This window comes from Prionailurus viverrinus, chromosome C2 (genome assembly GCF_022837055.1).
Source record: "Prionailurus viverrinus isolate Anna chromosome C2, UM_Priviv_1.0, whole genome shotgun sequence".
Taxonomy (NCBI): Eukaryota; Metazoa; Chordata; class Mammalia; order Carnivora; family Felidae; genus Prionailurus; species Prionailurus viverrinus.
This window is the reverse complement of record NC_062569.1, coordinates 99,202,944-99,220,512: the sequence shown is the minus strand read 5'-3', so window position 1 is coordinate 99,220,512 and position 17,569 is coordinate 99,202,944. Positions and strand designations below refer to the sequence as shown.

The following is a 17,569-nucleotide window of genomic DNA, read 5'->3' as shown; positions in this document are numbered from 1 at the left end:
GTAATATAGAAAAACAGTGATTACCACATTTTATAATGGATGAGATGATCCTAGTGAACATAATTTTTAGATTATTTTGGGATTCTTCAGGAGGAAAAATGTCCTATAATACACCAGAAGGATTATCATGGTACAGATAATAGTACCTGTTTTCTTCCCTAAGGTAATTTTCCATGGCTTGAGTCTCCCGTGCCAACTTCTGGGATCTTGTGTAGTCTCTCCAGGCCCGCAGGACTTTCAGTTGAAACTTCCAGTCAGACAGGGTCCCAGCTTTTCCCAGCTTGATCCTATGATCAAGGATCAGCTTGTGCCAGGCAGAGAAATACCGTTTTTGACACTGCAATGGAAACATGTGGAAAATCACCACTGATTGGCTCTAGTGTTTGTAATATCTAATACTGAGAGCTGTCACCTCAGGTATCCCCCTCATACTTTTTCTAACAAATCTAGCAACTGTCGTCTTGATGGAAGGAGAACCAAGTATAACTATTCAAGTCATGCAGCTGAGGCTCGTGGCTTAAACTATAGTACTTAATTCTCATTCTCAGGCACCAGTCCTTTGGGAAGCTGGAGTAGCAATCATATCTAAGACCCCAGTTAAGGGACTTGTTTGAAAAGCTTGAAACACCTGCTTTTAGGAGGATGGCCAACTTGTCTTGGAGCTTAAAATACCAACTGATTCAGACGCCTGGGTGGCTCAGTGGGTTAAACATTTGACTGCTGATTTCAGCTCAGGTCATGATCTCACAGTTCATGGGTTCGAGCCCTACATCGGGCTCTGTGCCGGCAGTGCAGAGCCTGTTTGGGATTTTCTCTCTCCCTCTCTCTCTGTGCCCTCCTCCCCAATAAATAAATAAATAAAATAAACTTAATAAAATAAAGTACCAACCAATTAGTTAATTTCTGTTACTAACACCTGCTGATATCCTACACAAAGGAATATAGAAGATCCCATGAGGATGGAATGGGGGTCTCTGGTGTCTGGAAACAGGATAGCTAAAACAGCTTCAGCTGGGCTACCATGACCATGGGAGAGCTTTGGTGAGCAGGTCTAGAGAGACTAGATGCTCAGGACGCTTGTGATCTTCCACTCCATGCATCTGACAACAAGTAAGACAAGTTCCACTGACCCTAAAGATATCCCCAGAGAAGTACTTTACTCTCTGGTTTGAGAAAATCTCTGAGATCTAGTCGTTGCCTTCATCTTCCACCTTCACAGTAAACTTAATGTTCCCACCACATCACATAACTTTCAGCTCTTGGCCTTATATCAACCACACTGCTTAACACCTTCCTATGTTCATACTAATTTCTTGGTCCTCCATTTCTGCCCTCTCTTTACCTGACTACTTCAGGACTCACTTCTCCCTGGAAGTTCTCCTATCACTAACTACTTTCTGCAAATTTCAGTGCCCTTCCACTGTGTTCTCAGCAACCTCTGCTTCTTCTATCAAAACTCTCATTACACTGTATTATAATCACCTGTTCACTGGTTTCTACTAGACTGTGAGCCTCCAGAAGGAAGGGAGTGGGTCCCTGAATAGAAATGGAAATCCGTATTGGTAGCAATAAAACACAAAGTAACTTCATAGAAAGTGACTTTGTGGGAAGTATAGGGAATGCCTAATGACCAGCTTCAAGCACTTGTTAGCTCTACCAGGATCATCTGTACTTACTGCTTCTATCTGTGTAACAATACTTATCTTTCACTATTTCAACATTTAGCAAGCAACCACCACTGCGTTTAAATTTGGGAACTCTGAACAAAGTTAAGATATAATCTCTCCTTTTGAGAGATTATAGGGAGAGAGGATATATAAATTGAAAGATTGATAACATTAGGAAGGAAGCATATGTTGGAATTCTTACAAATAGACCATTTGTCCAGGAATAACAAGAATTCAGTTATATTTCCATTTAGACAAACTACAAAATCTTCCCTATTGTGATTTATCAGGAGAAACCATGGCAAACTTTAAAAAGCCCTTGTTCCCTTTCCATTATGTCAAATGAGGGAATACTGTGCAGACGTTTACCTTAGATGCCATGGAAGAAAGGGAAGGAGGGAGGAAAAGAGAGAAGAAGGGAAAAGAGAGGGAGAGAGGAAGGGACATTTGCTGAATACAGGATATGCCTGCAGTCATAAAAAAGAAAAGACACATAGCTACCAAGTTGAGGGGATATACTTTTTGCATTATTTGCCTATCTAACCCACAAAATAGACCATGGAAAAAAAATATATTGTTAACTTGTGTGTCATTGTCAAAAGAAAATACCAGATTCATTTAAGATATTCCTCCTGAACGATCTGATGAAATATTCTGTGTGTAGCTATCTCTAATTTTAACTCCTGGAATGTTTCTAATGATGAAATAGTATAAACATAATCCACCTGGACAATAATAACACTATTAATAGTGTCCTTCTTGGATTTCTATATTCCTTGTCTACAAAGTTCAAAGCATTGCTGTAAGCACAATATTACATGCACTGTTTTATTAATTTGTAGACCATCATTACCAAATGGAGAGACTGCAGATATTATGATTTACTTTACAAAGCTAAACTTCAAGTAGAGAAGGGTTAATCACTAAATTCACAGAGTGAAAAGCTAGTGGCATACCTAAGGTTAATACTGAAATATTCTGGCATCCTGATGACCCAATCTATATTAGGCAAAAAGTCTTCTTTTTAAAAATGAAGGGCAAATTTTTTGCTGCTTTTATACTGAAAGAGAAAAAACTAAATATATACCTTACTATGGTAGAAGAGCACTGCTGGAACATATGTGAATTTAAAAGGGCAAAATTTGTGTTAATAAATGCTATTGTCATTATATGTCTTTAAAATAGCTAAGATTATCGCTTCTCGGCCGTTTGGCTAAGATCAAGTGGAAATAGTTAACATTAGACTTAAGGGCAAAATGATCAGTTTTAACGATCTATGATTCAGTTTCACTACATAAAAGTTAGTAACAGCAAAGTGACAGACTCACAGCAACTGCTTTCTTTTCTTTTTTTTAATACATTTTATTTTAGAGAGAGAGAGCATGAGAAGGGGAGAGTGGCAGAGGGAGAGACAGAATCTTAAGCAGTCTCCACACTCAGAGCAGAACCCAGTGCAGGGCTTGATCCCACAACTCTGGGATCATGACCTGAGTAGAAATCAAGAATTGGAAACTCACCCAGCTGAGCCACCCAGGAGCCCTCATAGTAACTGCTTTCTCGAAATTCACTTGTGATTGGTCTTTCCTGACTACTCAAAAGAGCAATCTCATTAAAGTAAAAAAAAATAAATAAAAGTGTGAATCAAAAATAGCCACTTAGTTATTCTTGATTCATGGCAAACATTATTTCGGCAAATAGGATTCCCATAAATGTACTTGGAGGAAAGTATTTGGGAAAGGAAAATACTCTCAGTCCTGTCTTCTCTGGAAGATGCTAGCACTCTGCTTTTATTTAGAAGTGATGAGAAGTGGCATACTTCCATAGTCATGATCTATTTATTCTCTCTATTACCTCTCCCCCCAGCTGAGTCCCTGCTGTTCCCGGGCCTGCTTCTCCTCTTCAGTGCCACTACAATAGTGCTCTATCCTTTTGCTCTTTGAAACAAGAACTATTATTGAAAGTCACAACTGTGTTGGAAGAGGAATACATTCTGTTTAATACATATTATTCAATAAATTTGGTTTCAGAATTTAATGGGTTTTTTTTTGATGTTTATTTATTTTTGAGAGAGAGAGAGACAGAGCATGAGCAGGGGAGGGGCAGAGAGACAGAAGGAGACGCAGAATCCAAAGCAGGCTCCAGGCTCTGAGCTGTCAGCACAGAGCCCAACGCGGGGCTCGAACCCATGAACCGTGAGATCATGACCTGAGCCGAAGTCCGACGCTTAACCGACTGAGCTACCCAGGCGCCCCTCAGAATTTAATGTTTTAACTCATCAGACAACTATTCTGACCTCCATTTCTTACCTAGTTCCTTTATTTCTGTACCATGTTTTGTTTCTGATAGATTTTCAACTACGGTCATATATTCTTTTTACTAACTTGCACATCTTTTTAACGTAGTTGTGGTGAGAGTTAAGGCTTTGTACAGGTAAGTAAAATACAGAAAATCACTGTGGGAAAGACTGTTCCTAAATACATATCTATAATAATTTATAAAATAAAATACTACACAAAGTGAAATTGAGTAAGTTTTTAAGGGAAATGCTTCTCATCCTCTCAAAATCTTCCATAAGACATCCTCTGATCGTTAAGGACTCCACTCAAGAGGAGAAATGACAGCTCGCCCTGCTAAATTTATTACCTGCACTGGAGTTGCCCTCATTTTGTTGGCAAGAAAAGCTCTTCCCTGACGTGTAATCACACTGCTGTCGTGGGGAATGATTGGCATCAGGTGGAAGAGCAATTTGCTATCTAATCTTCGTTGTAATTCTGACCCTGTCACTAGAGACGCTTGTTCTGATTAATGAAGTGGGGAACTCATCAAAATTCCTCAGCTATTTCCCTTTTGTCAGAAATCTCCGTGATAATTGCATCAAAATTCTCAGTCATGGAAAAATAAACAATGCATTGTAAAGAGGACAAAAATGTCAACAAGTTTACAGTTTATTTCTGAACAGAACTGAACAGAACTAACTGTGGTGCAACTAGTGCTGGGGGGGAGTTGACCAAGGCTCCGATGTTAGCAATAAAGCCACAGGCTCTGTGGGGCCCCAGGTGACCCCTTGCTGCTCCATGGCCAAGAGGAACAGGCACTCTATAGCTACAACAGGAGGCAATCCTCAACTATTTTCCTTTTGGGGACCAATAGAGCTAGGCTAAAGGCCCCATAGAACCTATGCAATCCTGGGGGGTGGGGAAAGGAAGATCCTTATTCAGGCAAAAATGCATGCCCCTGGGAAGGAGTACCCTGTGACGCACCCTATTCCTGATTTTCATAATTACGCCCCAAAGAAAAGAGAGGAAGTCATTGTGTCCCCTACCCCAACATTAAATACTCCTATAATTAATTACATTAGGGAAAATACATTCAGTTCCATGCCCACAGCACTGAGACCTGGACAACGCCTGGTTCCACGGAGAAGCCCAAAGGCCTAAACTTGGACAACTACCACTGTGCAAAACCGCTGTGCAAAATGTTAACACTGGTTACAGACAAAAAGCTACTTTTGTTATATCCTGGAAGGTGTGATGCTCTTTTAACTTCTGTACTTAGCTTTTTTCTCCTTCCTTTTTTAAACTTAAAAAAAAAATCCCACACACAAAAATACCCCTTATTACAGAAATTTAACAAACATACCCAAAAGTAGAAGAATAAACCCCTCATTCAGCTTCAAAAATTATCAACATTTTGCTAATCTTGTTGTATGTCTCCTCCATTCATTTTTTTTTTCCCCTGGAGTATTTAAAAATAAATTCTATACATCAGACATTAAATCACATCACACATATATGTGTCACTGTGTATTTGCCAACATTAGGGCATTTTGTAAATTCTTAATTCTGCTAAGTAATAATGTTGCTTTAATTATCTAATTCTGCTTCTCTTCAGAAATAGTACAATTTCAGAAAGAAGTTGCTTAGTCTTACCATATAGTAAATTCTTTTTTTTTTTAAGTTTATTTATTTATTTTGAGAGAGAGAGAGAGTGCGAGCAGGGGAGGGGCAGAGAGAGAGAAGGAGAGAGAGAATCCCAAGCAGGTTCCACACCTGTCAGCACAGAGCCAGATGTGGGGCTCATACTCATGAACCACGATCATGACCTGAGCTGAAATCAAGAGTTGGATGCCTAACCGACTGAACCACCTAGGCATCCTCATACAGTAAATTGTTAACCAACAAATATCCCTGGATCTTTTAAAGAATGATCATGATATAGCCTATAACCTGACTATTCATTAGGATAAGGCTCCTTCCTCAATGTAGCTTAGACCGGTTTTCAGGGCCTCCTGTCTTAGGGAGGGCAGACCCACTGCTTCCCATAACTTCTCTCTTTTCCTCTCTCTTCCTCTTCCAAATTTCTTCCCTCCTACCAATCCCCACTCCCTGTGCATTCTCCCACCTCAGCCACACACCCTCAAACTATGCTGAGAGTACAGCTCATCTCAGAATATATTAGACAAATGTTAGGTTCACCTCCAGGGTAGTCTGACAGTAAGACAATGATGTAATGTCATTTGTTTCTACCAATATGGTTCTCAAGATCCTTATATATATTCACCCAAAATGTCTAGCATTTAGGGGAAATGATAGTCAACTCATAAAATTTTATAGAATGGGCTCCATTTATGCCAAAAGCTCTTATTTTTTTCTTAAAGCAGAATTTAATCAGAACTTTTTTCAAAAGACAAACAATTACATATACATGAATTGGAACCTCTGGATCAAACAGCTTCATGGCATTTTGAAAAGCAAAACCCCAGCACGATATTTTGGTAACCTGGCTCTCACTGTCCCTTCTGTGAGAATGGGAAACCCTAGTTACTCAGAGGATGAGGGTAAGGAGGAGCAGAACAACAAAATAAACAACCTCCTTACTGATACCGATCAAATTTTACTTGGATATTTTCCAGAGTTAGCTACATGAAGTAAAACATAATAATGTTTCAAACCCCTCCTAAAATGATACCACACATGGTCTTTACCAATAGCTTAGAGCCAATGTCCTTCATGTGTGTGCCTGACATTTCTTTCCCTACAGTTTTATTTGCAAAAAGGCTTTTCCTTCATTTCCTTCCCCAAACACAGACAACATTGCTGAGAGGATGGTTGCTATGTTTCAGCTCAGAAATGGCTTTACCTCAGTGGCGTGTAGGCAGTCCCGATGTAACTAAGATCTCTAGGGATGAATCGTGCTATATAAATGAGGTACTTAACTACTGTTTTCATCATTTGTTAGAAAAATCTAGGCTTCTTTTCCATATATCCCCATGTTCCCTTGGTTTCGTTTGGGGTGGCCTTTTGGAAGGCGCTATGCCATAAGCATAACATTAACAATGATTTCCTGGGGGTCACTATTATCTTACTCTCTAACAGAAAAACCCAACCAAATAAGCAAACCAAAACCTTCCCCCACAGAGTTAAGATTTCAGTTAGCATTAACCCATGTTTCATTGTTCTCTTCAACTTTCCCAAGTCTTGTTTCATAGACTTTCTTATCTTTTTTTTTTTTAATTTTTTTTTTTTTCAACATTTATTTATTTTTGGGACAGAGAGAGACAGAGCATGAATGGGGGAGGGGCAGAGAGAGAGGGAGACACAGAATCGGAAGCAGGCTCCAGGCTCCGAGCCATCAGCCCAGAGCCTGATGCGGGGCTCGAACTCACGGACCGCGAGATCGTGACCTGGCTGAAGTCGGACGCTTAACCGACTGCGCCACCCAGGCGCCCCTAGACTTTCTTATCTTATTAACAAGACATAAAATGTATTTCAAGATAGGGCAAGAATTCAGAAGGCCATTTTCCAAATAGTATGAGTTACATAGTTAAGCCCTTGTTGTTTCTGCTAATTAGCAATGACATGTGGATTGCTGAATCTCCCTAAGAGATTTCACTGCAAGATCAAAGAGAAACTAGGAGAGAAAATGAAGTAGAGAGTTTCTATGCAAAAACAGATGTTTTTAATAAAACAAAGAGAGCTGGCAATGAAGTATGTGGGAAAGATGCATGCATAGTGCTGCACCTGAGCTTTTGTTTGGATAAGAGGGCCCGCTCAGTTTCTCTCAGAAAGTCTCCTATTAAATAACTTGGCCCAAATGTGATGTTAAGAGATTGTTTGGGGGGAACAAATAGAATCCAGAGTCAAAGCACAAAGAATTACAAGAATTAAAGGAGATTGAACTAGAACAACTCCTAGAAACAGATTCTTTCCAGTCTTCCTGTAAATACTCTGTATAGCTGGCTGTTGGGTTTGTGCCAGTGAACCATTTTGAGGGTGCTGACAAGTTTCCTGCTATCTAGTCACTCTCTGCAAGCCAGCTAGGCATTTTCCCCCTTTTTATCCTGTGATCATATTTAGGCTGCTGAGTGTTTTAAGTTTCATTTCCCAAGGGCAGCTTTAGGCTCCTTTAGAACCAGGGTAGGAATGTGGACTAGGGCCAAGGTAATGAGCTACTCCATGGCATTTACCAGAGGCCTATCCTGTCTCCAGCCAAGTCTATGTAAAAGCCGGAGGAGTCTGGTAGGTGGATTCTCTCCATGTCTCAGTTATCCTCATATACACTGGAGAAATCAGAATTACAGGTTCACTGACAATATTACAAATGAACAACATAATCACACTGAAGGGAAGGGAGAAGGGAAGGGGAAGAACAGAACCAACCTAAGTAACAATATTCTGGCTGCATAAGATTGAAAATGAAGATAATGTACAAATACTATACTCTGGTTAGTATATTTGTTTACATAGCAGTATGGGTTGGCAATTCTGAAACTACTTCTATAGTATATTAGAATAAGTAAATAGATTTTTGATAATGGGTGTCAGGTTTCTCACTGTCTGAAAAAGGAATTCTAAATCAGCAAGGGGGAGGGGCTATACTGAAACCCGTGGTGCTGGATTAGAGTTGAAGGTATCATTATGAACTGATGATTATTTTAATAAACATACAGACAGTTATAGAAATAAGTGATAAATAAGGAAGAGGGAAGAATAGCATGACCCCTGTGTTACTGCACTGGAATTAGAGATACCAGTATGAACTCACGGATTTTAGTATGTATACAGATAGGCAGACACAGAAATACAAATAATGTGGGTGCATGCGTGGGTTACTACACACACATGTATTTCCCAGCTCTGTCTGCCAAGCAATGACACCCCAGGAGCACGGAGAGCACCTACTATTCAGATCTTGGTTTCTAAATACTATTCTCCAATAAAGAAACCAGAGTTCCGTGTAGAAGTGGTTCATTCCAGGGCTGGAACAGGGAAAATACAAGATGGGCCTGGAATGTCCTATGGTGCCAGAAAGAAAGGAAGTGCCCCCAAAACAATGGAAATATTTTGAAAGAACAAAGAAGTCAACCTGAAAGATTTCCCAATGGCCAAAGTTAGAACAATTTGAGTAACAAAGTAAACAACGATAATAATAGATTATAACCCATAGAATAAAATACCTATCTAGGAGCCCATACTGATAAAAGTAGGTAATTGAATAAATAAATAAATTGGGGAGAAAGGACAGGTTTTCTTTCTAGAAGAATTTCAGTTAATAAATGGAAAAGAAATGAGGGAAATACAAAATCATCATTAGACAAATACATTAATGTTGCAGGCAAGATCTATCTACCTATAGATGCCAAAATTAGTAAGTGAAAGTTTAAGAAGAAACAGGATATTTGCATAGTTTTACAATATTTCTTCTAAGACATTCCAAAGGAAAAATAGTAACTTTATAGTATAGAAACCTAGCATATTAACACTTGTACACCCTGATACGATACTGAGAAGGGCACAGCATCACTTCTTTAAGCAATCTCACCAAAAATGTATAATCTCAATCTAATCAGAAAACCTCAACTGAGAGACATTCTAAAAAATACCTGATCAGTACCCTTAAAAAAATGTCAAGGTCATAAAAGAGAAGGAAAGACTGAGGAGCTGTCACAAAGCTGGAAGAGACAAAGAAGATGTGATAACTAAATGAAACAGAATTATGGATTGAGTCCTTGGTATATATACTCCTAGGTATTCCCTAATGTAGAATTATGGACTGAGTCCTGGAATAGAAAAAAGGACATTAGTGAAAAAACTGGTGACATCCTAATAAGGTCTGTGGTTTAGTTAATGTATTTAATGGTGTTGTACCAAGGTTAATTTCCTAGGTTTGATATTTATGCTATGCTTACATAAGACGGTAACATTGGGGAAAGCTGGGTGAAGGGTATTCAGGTACTCTGTGTACTGTTTTTGCAACCTTTTCTGTATGTCTACAATTATTTCAAAATAACTTAAAAACAATAAAGTATAGGATCACTAAGCAGAATCTGTGTGAAGTAGAGATCATTTATTCATACTCTCAAATTTTTAAATTATACTGGCTGATCGTTTTTTAATTTTTTAATTTTAAAGAGAGAATATGTGTGCATGTGGGGGATGGGTAAAGGGGAGAGGGAGAGGGAGAGGGAGAGGGAGAGGGGGAGAGAGAGAGATCTTAAGCTGGCTCCAAGCTAAACTCAGGGCTTGATTCCATGACCCTGGGATCATGACCTGAGCCAAGATCAACAGTCCAATGCTCAACTGACTAAGTCACCCAGGAATTCCTGACTGGTCCTTTAAAAAAATTTTTTTTTAATGTTTATTTATTTTTGAGAGAGGGAGAGGGACAGAGCGTGAGTGGGGGAGGGGCAGAGAGCGAGGGAGACACAGAATCCAAAGCAGGCTCCAGGCTCTGAGCTGTCAGCACAGAGCCTGATGCGGGACTTGAACTCACAGATCATGACCTGAGCCGAAGTTGGACACTTAACCGACTGAGCCACCCAGACACCCCATGGCTGGTCCTTTTAAAACTGAGTAATCTGGGGGCACCTGGGTGGCTCAGTCGGTTAAGCATCCATCTTCAGCTCAGGTCATGATCTCATGGCTTGTGAACTCGAGCCCCCCATGGGGCTCTGCGCTGACAGCTCAGAGCTCACCTCAGATCCTCTGTCCTCTTCTCTCTCAGCCCCTCCCCAGCTCGTTCTCTCTCTCTCTCTCTCTCTCTCTCTCTCTCTCTCAAAATAAATAAATAAACTTAAAAAAAAAAAAAAACTGAGTGATCTATTTTAGGTAGACCATTAATTTCATAAAACTCTTTACATATGTATAAAATTTATACCTAGCCACTTCTATCTAAAACATACATTATTTCTTCCTATACAGTGAACTTCAATAAAATTTAAAACTTAAGCTTACAGAGAACACATGTCTTATTAATCTCTCATTGGTTGGACAATATACCATGGCACGTTTTCCTCACGCATTCTCTAGATGGCCCCCTGAGTACTCATCTCCTTTCCTATTTTCCTTCAGAAATCTGAACTGTTATTTTAGGAGGACACACCAATGCCATCTGTCCTGTGAAAGATGCAGCATCTAAGAGTCCTTGCCAATCTTTCTCAAAATGTTAATCCCAATTCTTAATATTTCCTCCTACTATGTTACCCTCTCTATTCCTAAAGCCAAAACCCTAACCAGAAATCTTGTTGGTTTATATCTCAACAATTATGACTTTTTGCCCATCAGTCCAAAATGCCTCCATCAAATGTGTTTTTTTTGTTTTTTGTTTTTTGAGAGAGAATGAGCATGTGAGTTGGGGAAGTGAGAGGGGAAGAGAGACAGGAAGAGAGAGAATCCCAAGCAGGCTGTGCACTGTCAGTGTGGAGCATGATGTGGCGCTTGAACCCTCGAACCATGAGATCATGACCAGGGCTGAAACCAAGAGTTGGAGCTCAACTCACTGAGCCACTCAGGTGCTCCCCTCTCTCTTTTTTTAAATTGCTTACACTCCTTTACTTTGTTGCTCATATCCTAGTTATCAATATTATATTCAAATTCCTGTTTCTGATTTCAGGGCTTTTGTAAATCTGTCCTACATTTATTAAACTCCTCAATATCATCCTGACATTCTCTTTTCTCTTGTTAAATCCATGCATTCCTGCATTCATTCCACTACTGTTTGCTGAATTTCAGCAAAGTCTAAAATCATAGGTGGGTGTTATAAAAGATATAAAATATATCCATGTTTATCTTTCTCATCCAACCTTCTCATTTTACAAACCTTCCAAGTAATCCCTTTCGCCTGAAATGTTTTTAAAAACTTTTTTTTAACATTTATTTATTTTTGAGAGACAGAGAGAGACAGAATGTGAGTGGGGAAAGAGAGTGAGTGGGGCAGAGAGAGAGGGAGACACAGAATCCAAAGCAGGCTCCAGGCTCTGAGCTGTCAGCACACAGCCCGATGCGGGGCTCAAACTCACCAACTGTGAGATAACGACCTGAGCCAAAGTCGAATGCTTAACCGACTGAGGCACCCAGGTGCTCCACACCTGACATGTTTTAAGCCTCAAATGCATACTATTGTGAATCCCACTTCACTGAAACAAATTTATGCTCAAATGGCCTGGAAAAGATGCTCATTTGTCAATAAAAAATTGACCAGTTAATTTTACAAAAAGTGAAAGTAAAAGAGAGGGAGAAAAGAGTAAAAGAAAATGCAGACCATGAAAAGGAAAAGTGTATCTTGCTTTAAGATCATAGCTACCAGAAAGCAAGTGACTTTCTGAGTAATTCTTCTGAATAATCCAGAAGACCGTAGAAGCCGAGCTTTCGAAACCTATCAGAGACCTCACTGGTGGTTCCATGCTACTCTGAAACGGGTAATAATTTAGGAAGCCATCCCAAATTCACACCTGACTTCCCAGGATCACACAGAGTACATATAAGAATAGCCCTGGGACCAGGGAATGGAGCACTGCCCCAGGCCCTAAGCCCGCTGGGCAGCATAGTGGTGTGGGCAATTCTGGTATTTGCAGTGAGGCCTCAGTTGGGCTTAGTGTGACACTGTTGTATCTCTGATAGAGAGCCCTCTGTCATTTATGCTGAATAAAGGTATGTTACAATTCCTACCTGATGATTTTCCTTGAAAGTCTGGATTAGTAACTCTTTCAGTTTCTTCTTTTTTTCTTTTGCCATTTTTTCTTCATCCAGAATATGATCACTTTGAAAGATGCTTTCTTCTGTATTGTTTTGAGAATTTTCTTCCTGCTTTTTCTTCTCTCTGTTAATAACAATTTAAAAAATACATGTAGGAACAAGAGACTTAAAAATGGGCAATTACACCCTACCATAGTGGAACAAACACTGAATTTTCCATCAGAAGACAGATTTTTAGATCTGGTTCTAAAAGTCCATAGTAGGATGATTTTTCTTTTTTTTTTTTTTTTTGTGAGCCTTAGTTTACTCCTTTATAAAATATACACTAAATGAAATAAAACTGTTATACTCTGAAAAACAGAAGGCCTTATAGATATTTTGGTAAAGTTTTCAAAAAATTTATTTATTTATTTAAATAATCTCTTACACCCAATGTGGGATTCAAACTCACCCTGAGATCAAGAGTCACATATTCTCTGGGCTGAGCCAGCCAAGTGCCCCTTTGGCAAAGTATTTTTACTGAGTTTACCACTGAGCGATACTTTGATCAAAATTTGATGGGGCGCCTGGGTGGCGCAGTCGGTTAAGCGTCCGACTTCAGCCAGGTCACGATCTCGCGGTCCGTGAGTTCGAGCCCCGCGTCAGGCTCTGGGCTGATGGCTCAGAGCCTGGAGCCTGCTTCCGATTCTGTGTCTCCCTCTCTCTCTGCCCCTCCCCCGTTCATGCTCTGTCTCTCTCTGTCCCAAAAATAAATAAACGTTGAAAAAAAAAAAATTTATAAAAAAAAAAAATTTGAGAGTCAACAACTCCTAGGTGTTTTCTACTGTATACATAAGTTCTCTTTCTTCTGAGGGAGAGACAAAAAAGGACCTTAGGTAAGAAAGGGATGAGAATTTTACTCCAAGGCTTTTACAAGGCTTCTAGGGGAAAAAATAATAAAAGAATCATGTATTCTTGAGTAAAGAGGGAAGGAACTTTATATTAATTCTAAAACAGCTGAAAAGAGAAAAAATAGAATAACAATTAATAAAAGGCCTTCAACAAGTGACAGGAATATCTCAGTAAATGTGTTGTTCATGTCTCTGGTCATCCCCTGTCTCACTCATCTATTCTTTCTCACCCAGGTCATCTCTCTCACACCTGCCAATTCAAGCAAGCTCACAGCCACTGCTTTCTTACTGGCATGTACTAAAGCACGTGTACATGTATGTGTGTAAGATGATGTCATATACACAGCACCTAGTCAGGACTCAGGATTTATGTGCTTTGGCCCACAAACCAGCTGTGAAAACTCAGGTCTTTCTGAATTTCACTTCACAGTTGTGGAAACTCAAACTGAGAGAGGGATGCCAGAATACTCTATAAACATGCTCTCATTAATTCTCCTATACATACAGGGGATGCACACTGTTGTATCTTATGACTTGTGCTGTTGACCATCACTTGGTTAAAGGGGCCTCTCCAGTGTAAAGTTGCCATTTTTCCCTTTGTAATTAAAGATTTCTTAGAGGAGATACTTTGCAAATATGTAGGGAAGCAGATTTAGGATAGCTTACAAAAAAATTAAAAAGGTCTATCAATAATAAAATTTTACTGACTCTCTCCAGGTGCCATAATAATGTTATATTAGACACTTGTAGGCAGATCATAGTGGCCATTTAAAGAAATACAGTTCTAATACGATGGATCTGATTTTCTAAAATAACATTACAATATGTTATGAACATAATAGCTGCTCATTGTGAAACACCAGAGCTATAAAAGCCATCCATATTTCCACCCAGAAAACACACACTGACAATATGTCAGTGATATCTGGTTGTACCACCAGTTTTATCAATTTTTCTAATATTTATCAATGTTGATCATACATAATATTATATTTAATAATCTTTGTGCACAAATCTTTGCCTGGATTTCTGATCATTTTCTTAGGAGAGTTTTCCTAAGATTGGAACTCCCAGGTCAAGTGATAACACCATTTTTATGGCTCTTGTTGTTTATTGACAAATTACTTTCTAGAACGTTTAAAATCAGTTCATCTGCTAGCAGTAGAGCATATTATCTGAATCGCTGGACTCATGGACAAGATTTTAACTTTTAAAAGAAATGAGTGGTCAGTGAACATTTGATGAGTGCCCACTCTGAACAGAGCATCCTGTTACAATCAAATGTTACCGGTTTTCATAATTTATTTTAGGTCTGCCTAGATTTTTCAGGGTTTAAGAGCAATCTGAAAAGTAAGGTTGCCCTTAGCGAGAAACTCCCTAAAACACTGTTGATTGCTTTCTGAAAGGAATGGCGTCTGGAGGAAGCCTGAGGCTGGCACTTGGAAGAGTGAAGCCCACATCCACTGCCGAGCTGTTTTAAATTGGATAGAATGAGAGCAATCAAGAACACAGGGGGAAAAGCTGTGTAGGCTGGTGGGGTGGAAGGGATTATCTAATAGGTCTTTCTAGCCTTTGAGTTTTGAGTATTCAGTCACTTGAGGCATGTTGCTCCAAGGTTTTTCCAATTTATGCATCAGTGCTGTTTCTCAGAATAAATACATTAGTTATTTATTTCATTTAGGAAGCTCATTTTCTGCATAAGGATACATAATAGTACTACATCCGGTGAAGACTATTTTGATTTTCCTCTTATGTCAGATATTTCCGTTCTTGATCAGTGGCTGGAAGGCAATGAGGATTCTGTAGGATTATCAGAAGGTAAGACACACAATTCACACCGGCTGAGGCACAGTGAGCAAATATACAGGTAACGAAAGAAATACAAACTAATACAAACTACCTATTAAAATTGCAAAAATACTGAAAGTGATAGTACTCCCCAATGCTGAGAAGAGTGTGCTAATCTGGCCCACTGCCAGCAATAGTGTAAATAAGTACAATGCATTTCGAAAGAAATTTGGCAATGTTTCAAGAGTCATTAAAAGGCCTGTACCGTTTAACTCAGTAATTACATGCCTAAGAATATAAAAAGCTCTATGCTTAAGGAAGCTCACTGCATTATTACATGGTGACAAACCTGAAAGAGTTGAAATGCTTATCAGGTTGGGCGGGGAGGTCATTACATAAACTATGGTCTAGGAACTCAGTGGGGTAATACACAGACCTCAGGACTCTGGGCAACATGTTAATTATGACAAGCAAAATAACAAATTAAATGTACTTTAAGTATGTAAAGGGATCGAGACCCAGAGGAAACAGAAAAATGTTAAATAATTTGTTAAGATACTGGAATGGTGGGTGATTTCTCTTTTGTGTTTTGCTATTACAATGTCCATTTTTTTTAGAGTACTTCCAAAATGACTGCTTAAACAAAAAAACTCCACACTGCTCACCACGACCAGCTTACATTTTCCATGCTTCTTCCACAGTGCGTCTCCTCTCAATTATCTCCCTCCGCAGCTTTACCATCTCCCTTTGAATCTCCTCCTCCTCTTTCTTGGCCTCCAGAGCCTTCTTTCTCTTCTCTTCTTGCACCAAATACTGAGCCTCTAACAACGCTGATTTTTTCAGGGTCTTTTCAATTCTCTGGCGCTCTAGTTCTTTCTCACGTCTTAGGCGATTTTCTTTTACCTTAAAGAGAATACAACAAGGGTGAAATGCAGCCTTTCAAGTAGAAAAGGATATGCAAAAGCTTAGAATACATTTTCAAGTTCACAATATGCCCAGTTTGAAACATTCTGGCCCAGAAGCCCACTGTTTATCAGAAAAATAGGAAGAATTCATGTTTACTGGGTATAAACCAATTCAAAAGTCTAGATGAAGTCAGGTAGGAGGACTCCCAAAGAGTCTGGGAATGATTTGCATCATGGAAAAGTTGAAAATCTAATGGGTCAGATGCCACCTTCTGGATGCTTACTTAGTAATAATTTCTGACCCCTAAAGTTTTCCAAGATATACACTACTGCTGTTCATTTGGGCCCGGTCTGCAGGCTGATTATAATTTAAGAAAGAATATGGATATTTGGGGGAGGCTACATTGTGAAGGATAGAACAGTGATAAACTGCTTTAAGAACACCACACACTTTATTCATTAAAAAAAAATTTTTTTTTTTATTTGAGAGAGTGAATGAGAGCGAGTGGGGGAGAAGGGTAGAAGGAGGGAGAGAGAGAATCTTAAGCAGCTCCAGTCTCAGCATGGAGTCATACGCAGGGCTCAATCCATGACCCGAGCCCAAATCAAGAGCTGGATACTCAACCAACTGAACCACCCAGGCGCCCCCTACCCTTTATTCATTTTTATCATTATTTAAATATATCAATGATTCTGGCTCTTATTTGGAAATCAAAACCATGAATTTCACAGGTATTTCTGAATAAGCACAGTCAATTTTTCAAGCATACTGATTCTGTAGAGGCTTGGCTAACTGTAAGTACGGGAGTGCTCCTTTCCCTCCTAGGTCACTTACCTTTACCCTCACCTTACTCTCCACTTATGAGAGTATCCACTTTCAGATATTGGCAATCTCTTATTAAACCTTCTCTCCTCCCTTTTTTCACAAACCCAAAAGGATCATACTTCTACCCATTTTTCTAATATCTCCAGTGCTAATTAGGCACATCTTAATAATTTAAAACAATCAGAAATTCAGAGTTATAAAAAGGTAGCATAAAATGCATATGCAATTATTTTAGTTCAGTCTTAGTTCTGGACATGTGGAAAAGACTTGGTCATTCTGATTTCCTAAAGTTCCCCTACAAAGAGTGGAGATGCATCTTTTTCCTATAACCCACTATTTATTCCCTTTGAAGAAAAGAAAGTTCCCATATGCCTTTCTAATTCAAAACAGCTGAACTAGATTTAATTCAGATCTGTCCTCCCTTTCAAATTATAATCACAAAATGAGTGAATTTTTCAGTTGTCTGGAAAAGAATTATCATTATAACACTCACTAGAATATTCATGATATTAATATATTG

At 39.1% G+C, this 17,569-nt stretch overlaps 1 protein-coding gene across 5 annotated transcripts in view; it reads right to left on the bottom strand.

Annotated features, from left to right (window-relative positions):
* Window positions 1–17,569, bottom strand: part of CCDC191 (coiled-coil domain containing 191) — a 90,300-nt gene that overhangs the window by 55,287 nt on the left and 17,444 nt on the right. For 4 of the 5 annotated variants that reach the window (XM_047874264.1, XM_047874267.1, XM_047874266.1 and 1 more), the window contains 3 exons: window positions 15,998–16,221; window positions 12,614–12,764; window positions 147–337 (listed from right to left, as the gene is read on the bottom strand). In XM_047874264.1, coding sequence (XP_047730220.1) covers window positions 147–337; window positions 12,614–12,764; window positions 15,998–16,221 — 566 coding nt within the window. The remainder of the gene's footprint in view (window positions 1–146; window positions 338–12,613; window positions 12,765–15,997; window positions 16,222–17,569) is intronic. The other variant, XM_047874269.1, reaches the window with a different exon arrangement.